A 7040-nucleotide genomic window follows, 5' to 3' on the forward strand; every position below is an offset into this window, starting at 1 on the left:
ATCTCCTTCCCTTCCCCTCCCCACAACAGACACCCTGTGAGGCAGGGCGGGCTGAGAGAGCTCTTTCGAGGACTGCTCTTGAGAGAACAGCTCTGAGAGAACTTGTGATTGACCCAAGGTCACTCAGCAGGTGCAAGTGGAGGAGTGGGGAATCAAACCCGGTTCTCCCAGATTAGAGTCCAAGCACATAACCATTACACCAAACAGTGAAGATCCTTGTGCTGCGGTGAACGCTGCTGCCGAAGCAATTTTTTTAAAAAAAAGATCTGCACTGCCAATCTGATCTCCGGTGGCCAATCTGAAGCCCAAATCTTTACTGGCCCCACCCACTTTCTAAAAGCGTGGCAGGCACCGAGAAAGGTGTTGGCGGCTGCCATTGCGCCCGTGGGCACCATGTTGGAGACCCTCGCATAAGAATTTCCCCAGCTAAGCACACTTTACTTTTGCCCTGAAACTTCCCAGCTTCCTCGTCTGCTGCATAAAAGCTCAGAGCATCTCATAATGAAGATGTGCCGTAGTGAGGGCGGGAATGACAAAAGGTTAGGGGGAATCAGGGCAGATCCAGCCATCTCTGCCCTTTTCCAAAATCCGGTTCATGTTTTACCCACCGCAGGAGGCTTGTTGTGCAGCGACTGAAGCCGGATTAGGATATTTCCCAGCCCCAAATATTATGCTCGGCCATCGCACAGGGGTCTCCTGCCGGAAGGCGCGCAATGTTTAAAGTCGAGGCAAGTGTCAGCTCGTTCCCGCACCTTGCTCGGCGTAAATAATACATCCGCTCAAAGCACACAGCTTGAATAATACATTCGGCACAATCGCTTTTGCTCAGAGTACAAATCAATTTCATTTCTGGGCTTCCAAACAAGGTGGAGTGCAGCTGTGTTTGACTGGCAGGGACCGGAGCCAAATGTTAATTGCTTCGCGAAACCCAGCTGTTTAAAGCGGAGCAGGAATCAGGAAAACAGGCCCATTTCTTATTCATGCCCCCTTCCTGGATGGCACAACAGAGCCCTGGCTGACACGACCCGAATCAGAAACCCCGACTGTCTCAGAGCCGTGCCAACGGATGCGTTCGCCGTCTAAAGGTAGGGCCGTCAACCGAGAGAGCCAGTGTGGTGTAGTGATTAAGAGTGTCGGATTAATAACTGGGAGGCCCAGGTTCGAATCCCACTCGTGCCTTGGAAGCTCGCTGGGTGACCTCAGGCCAGTCACACTCTCTCAGCCTGACCTACCTCACAGAGTTGTCGTGAGGATAAGATGGAGGAGAGGAGAAGGATGAAAGCCGCTTTGGGTCCCCATTTGGGGACAAAGGTAGGGCACAAATGCATTAAATAAGTAGATAAATCCCCAGGCAGGGACTCGAGTTCTCCCAGAATTACAAGTGTTCTCCCGATTAAAGAGATTCATTTTACTAGAGGAAATCGACAGCTTTGGTGGGTGGACTCTGTGGCGTCGCACCCATATTTTGCTCCACCCCCTTCCAAAATTCCGCTCTCCCCAAGCTCCGCCTCCAAATCTCCAGGAATTTCCTAACCTAGAGCTGGTAACACTATCCACAGGGGATTAGGGTTACCAGTCCCCAGGTCGCAGTGGGGGATCCCCCGGGTTTTGGGGCTTCAGCCCGCCGCTGGACAGCTGGTTGGTGGGGGAGCCCCACCCCCAAACAGCCATGTCTCCATGCAACGTTCCCAAAGTGAGGACATCCCCTGGAAGTGATGTCATCAAGTTGAAGCCGTCATGCGGGACGCTCTGGTTTGAGGGTCAAAACCAGGGCTATTTTGGGGGCAGGAACGCACAGGAACGGAGTTCCGGCTGGCTCCCAAGTTGGCCACGCCCAGCAAAAACTCATTAGCATAATAGGCCACACCCAACAGCAGAAACGCATTAGGATTGGCTTCATCAGGGGTGTGTGGCCTAACATGCAGAGGAGTTCCTGCTACAAAAAAGCCCTGGGTTTGGACAACAAACAAGGTAAGCAGAATAACAAGCAAAAGGTGGGTGTGGCTGGATGAGCACACTTCTGGTAACATGGGGGTGCGCCTAATCTGCTAATGAGCTGCGCTGTCATGGGTGTGGCCCAATATGCTAATGAGTTTCTGCTTCTGGGTGTGGCCTATTATGCTAATGAGTTCCTGTTGGACTTTTTCTACAAAAAGAGCCCTGGGACTCAAAACTCTATGATGAAATTGGCCTAAAAGCATAGAGGTTTGCCCCCAAGGCCGAGTGGCAACATCCGGGTGATGTCATTGTGTCCGAGGATGTCCTGGAACACCCCCCCCCCGGAAACCCTACAGGGCCCCCCTCTTTATCAGTGAGGCTGACTAAGGTTGAAATGCAAACCTCAAACCCACTAGGCCCGAAAGGAGATAATCTTGCACCTTTTTAAAAAAAACTGGGGCTGGCCTTGCATTAAGCTCCCCAGCTCTGGGTTGGGAAATTCCTCGAGATTTGGGGAGGGGGAGAGCCCGGGGCGAGTCATGGGAGGAGCCCCAGCAGGGTACATTGCCAGAGAGCCCGCCCTCCAAAGCAAGGAATGAAGAGGAAAAAACAGTGGTGTGGTGGGTATCAATTGTATTCACTCTCCGGGCCCCGACGTGTTTCGCTCTGCACTTCATCAGGGGGTGCAGACCCCTTTGGGGAATGAATGGCACAGACCCCCCCATGAAAAAGTGCTCAGCGAAACCCCTTGGGGCACACAGAGCGAATAAAATGGATTCCCACCGCACCACTGGTTTGTTTCTTCATTCCGCGGCTCCGCCGATGCGGCCCTTCTTTCTCTTGCTTTCCCACCCTCCAGAGCAGCCACGATCTCTGTATCCTGGGGATCAGTTGTAACTCCAGGAAATCTCCAGGCCCTATCTGGACATTGGCAACCCTAGTCTCGGACTGGGCCAGAAAGTCAGCCTGCTAGCCAGCTCTTTCTCCCGCAGTCCTACAACTCCCCTCTTCTGTGAGCTAGCTGTCTTAGCCGGGGAGCTGCCCTCTGACCCCTCCCCTCTCGCTCGCTTTGTCCTCTCCCTCCCTGCACATGGCCTTCCATGGAGACATCTCCATCTTCCGTGGATCGTCCTTGTTATGAATAAGTTATTCCAGAGGTCATTTCGGGGGGGATCGTGGGGGATCGCGGTTCCCCCGGGTGAGGTACAGGGGGCGGGGCACATGACAAAGCCCCGCCCCTGCTTCCGGCCGCCCCGCTTCCGGCCCTCATTCAGCCAGGAGGAGGCAGGAGAAGAGGGAGGGTAAGTTGCTTCCTCCCTGCCTCTCCCCACCCCTGCCTGCCTGGGGCCAGGGAGGGCCTTGGCGGGGCTTCCTTGCACTCCCGCCGGCCGGGACCGTTGGGGGCGGGGTGTGTGGCCTTATGACACACTTCTGGTGATGTCAGGGGGTGTGGCATATGCTAATGAGTTATGCTAATGAGTTCCCCTAGCTCTTTTTCTACGAAACGACCCCTGAGTTATTCTATATCTCCCTTTCCCCCTTGTTTTTCTGTATCCCTATTTTAATTTAAAATAACAACAATACTTTAAAAAGCTTTACAAAAAAAAGAAAGAAAGATCTTTGGGGTCTGTTTCAAAGCAGGCTCCACCAAAGCGGTGGTCCGGTCTCCCCAAACAGACACTGAACAACCCCGAGTGTTGCCATTTCTCCAGATGCTCGCGATGCCAAAGATTCTTATGCACTCCAAAGCAAACTTCGTTTTTATGTAGCCCAAATATATGTATTTCACCACCCTCCTCCAAATTCTAGATTTGTTGCTGCTCCTGTTACATACTTATATTTTCTTGACTCAAATAATTCCAGAAGGGCCTTTACATTGGCAAGAAGTTCAACTCTACCTTCCGCTGTTCAGGAAGGGAGGTTTAAATCAGTTCCCTAAATGCATAGGCTCTGTTCCTGTTCTTTAAAGGAAACTGATTCAATGGAACATATTTTCTTTAACTGCCCTAGGCACAAAGAAATCCGGTCAAAATTTATTGAGCGGCTGATCGGAAATTTCCCCGGCAGATCAAATGCAATTAAATTCGATTCTCTTCTATCCGATACGAACCATGAAACGACCCGAATAGTGGCTAAATTTTTGTGCACAGGTGTACAAAGATCGGGAAATGCATACGGTAGCTTGAGTGAAATTTTTTAAAGTTGCAAAATTTGATCGTTTGATTTTATAGAAACCTTTGTGTATGCTGGTCATGGACTGTAAAATAAAATTGTTGTTGATATATATTACACCAAATGAAAACATGTGTTTTTTTTCCAAAAGTTGATTAAAAGAATTAGGCAAAGGACTACCAATCTGCCCACAAACTCCCTCAACAGGCGACGCTCACTTAATTTACTTTCCCTCCACTAGATGGAGTCCCATAGTTAGAAGAGTCCCCTTACCTATTTCTGGTACACAGTCCTGGGTATTGCACACCTCCTTCTCCTCCGGTTTGAGTTGCGTGTCACACTTGGAGCTGGGCGTCATGTCATCGGACAGGCACCGCACCTCTCGGACGCGGAAGCCGCCTTCACAAGATTTCGAGCACTGCGAATGTGAGCGGTGCGAGTGAGAATCGGGGACAGATTTGCGATTAAGAAATCACCCCTCGGTGACACACATGTAAGGTTCCGTATCCCCCCTAGCAACTGGCAGTGTGCGGGAGGACTTACCGGGGACGAGGAGGCTCAGGCCAGTGATGCAGAGATTCCACTGGTGATGCAGTGATGTCACTTCTGGTGCACACAGAAAGTGATGTCAGCACATCACCAGCGCTGCCAGGGACACTCTGGTACTTGGGCAGAACTCTACGGAAACTCCTTTTTCTACCATAGACTTTTCCCTGTGCCCTGGCCCTGCTGGTGGACCTCCTGATGGCGCCTGGTATTTTTGGCCACTGTGTGTCAGAGTGTTGGACTGGATGGGCCGTTGGACTGGGTGGGCCATTGGCCTGATCCAACATTGGCTCCTCTTATGTCCTTATGTTCTTTTGTTCATCCCTGGTGGTGCTAGTGGCACACTCGTGTCCCTTTTGGGTGCACAGGGGTTGACATCAGTGGGGCAGGGTGCCAGCTCTGGGTTGGAAAATACCTGGAGACTTTGGGGGGGGGAATTAGGGTTGCCAAGTCCCCGCTGTATGTACAGCGGGGGACTCCAATCCCATTCCGGAAGGGGGCGTGCGCATGCAAAGTGCGTGCGCGCCACAACCCCATCAACCTGGAAGGGACGCAGCCGCGTCGGGTGCGCCAGGGGTGCGGCCACGGTCATCCGAGGGAAACACATAGAGTTTTCCCTCGGATGACCGCGGCCCCGCCCCCGGCACGCCTGGCGTGGCTGTGTCACTTCCGGGTGATGTACTGATGCCGGGCGTGTCACATGCTTTGGGGGTGGGGTTCCCCCCGGGGCCCGATCCGCCGCTGCCGGGTAATGGGCCTCTGGGGCGGTGTTTTCCCCACCCCCCGGGGGGACTTGGCAAGCCTAGGGTGGATCCAGGAGTGGGTGGGGTTAGGGAGGGGCCTCAGCATGGTCCAATGCCATAGAGTCCACCCCTCAAAGCAGCCATTTTCTCCAGGGGAGCTGATCTCTGTCAGCTGGAGATCAGCTGTACAAATGGGAGCTCTCCAGACCCCCCCCCCCCGGAGGTTGGCAACTCTACTGCCACCAGCTATTTTTGGCACCATCCCCCCCCCACTGGTTGATTGGGGGGGGCTTGAGGCAGGAGATCTGCCCTGCCCTACGGACATAGCATAATTCAGTGCACATTAACACCATAATCTACAATTCCTCTCGGTATAGCCACGCAAAAAAGGGCTGCAGTGGCTCAAGTGGTTAAGACTGCAGGCCGGAAGGTCGGTAGTTCAGCAGTTCAAGACCCGAGTGCCACATGACGAAGTGAGCTCCCGTCTCTGGCCCCAGCTCCTGCCAACCAACCTAGCAGTTCAAAAGCAAGAAATTGCAAGTAGATAAATAGGTACCGCTTCAGTGGGAAGGTAACAGCGTTCCATGAGCCTCAGCATCTAGTCCTGCTGGCCGCATGACCACGGAAATGTCTTCAGACAGCGCTAGCTCTTCGGCTTGGAAACGGAGATGAGCACCGCACCCCTAGAGTCGGATTCAGCTGGCTTTTGAGCAAGGGAAACCTTTACCTTTACCTATAGCAATGCAAGCCACATGGCACATTCTTTCGGGGCTCACTGTGGAAATCCTTCTTCTTGCTTCTATGTGCCTTCACGCAGCCTTCCAACACAGGGGTACTTCTTTGCAGTCATGCAGTAGGAACATGAAAGCTCTTCTCAGGATCAATGCGGGGCAAGGGGGGAGACAGAAGGGAACTGGAGCTTTTATGTGTAAATCCCGATAGAAAGGGACCCCTGAGTCAAGAACAGAGTCCCGGGGAGGTTGTAAAAGCTTCACTCTCCATGCTGTAGCAACCCCCTCATTTCCCCCGGAAGCTGTCAATGAACAGTTGAAGAAGGAGAAGGGAAAGAAAGGATTCGAAGTCCGGATCCTAATGGTGGATGAACTTTCCACAACTCAATTTGAAATTGGTTTGATATCCGTGAGCTTTCTCAAGGAGTTCTCAAGGAGCTTTCTGGTGTAGTGGTTAGGAGTGTGGACTCTAATCTGGGAGAACCGGGTTCGATTCCCCACTCCTTCACGTGCAGCTGCCGGTGTGACCTTGGGTCAGTCACAAGTTCTCTCAGAGCTGTCCTCTCAAGAACAGTCCTCAAAAGAGCTCTCTCAGCCCCACCTACCTGACAGGGTGTCCATTGTGGGGAGGGGAAGGGAAAGGAGATTGTAAGCCACCCTGAGAGTCTTGCAGGTAGTGAAGGGCAGAGTATAAATGCAACTCTTCTTCTTCTTCTAGGGGAAACCCTTCACCATTCCCCAAGCATTTCTTGCCATCTAGCACGGTTGGCCAAACCTCATTACACCATGATTTTGGGTTTTCAACTGCCTTTCAAAATGCCATTCATTTTGCATCAGTCTCTCTCTCTCTCTCTCTCCCTCTCTCTCCCTCTCTCTCTCTCTCCCTCTCTCTCTCTCTCGCTCTCTCCCT

General features: G+C 52.4%; 1 protein-coding gene across 1 annotated transcript in view; it reads right to left on the reverse strand.

The window, feature by feature from the left end:
• The window catches only part of LOC107110346 (thrombospondin type-1 domain-containing protein 4-like), a 519752-nt gene that overhangs the window by 150709 nt on the left and 362003 nt on the right, over nucleotides 1-7040 (reverse strand). Inside the window, exon 16 of the mRNA XM_015411125.1 lies at nucleotides 4384-4528. Within this exon, the coding sequence (XP_015266611.1) occupies nucleotides 4384-4528 (145 nt within the window). The remainder of the gene's footprint in view (nucleotides 1-4383; nucleotides 4529-7040) is intronic.

This window comes from Gekko japonicus, unplaced genomic scaffold (assembly GCF_001447785.1).
Source record: "Gekko japonicus isolate JY-2015 unplaced genomic scaffold, Gekko_japonicus_V1.1 scaffold796, whole genome shotgun sequence".
NCBI lineage: Eukaryota > Metazoa > Chordata > Lepidosauria > Squamata > Gekkonidae > Gekko > Gekko japonicus.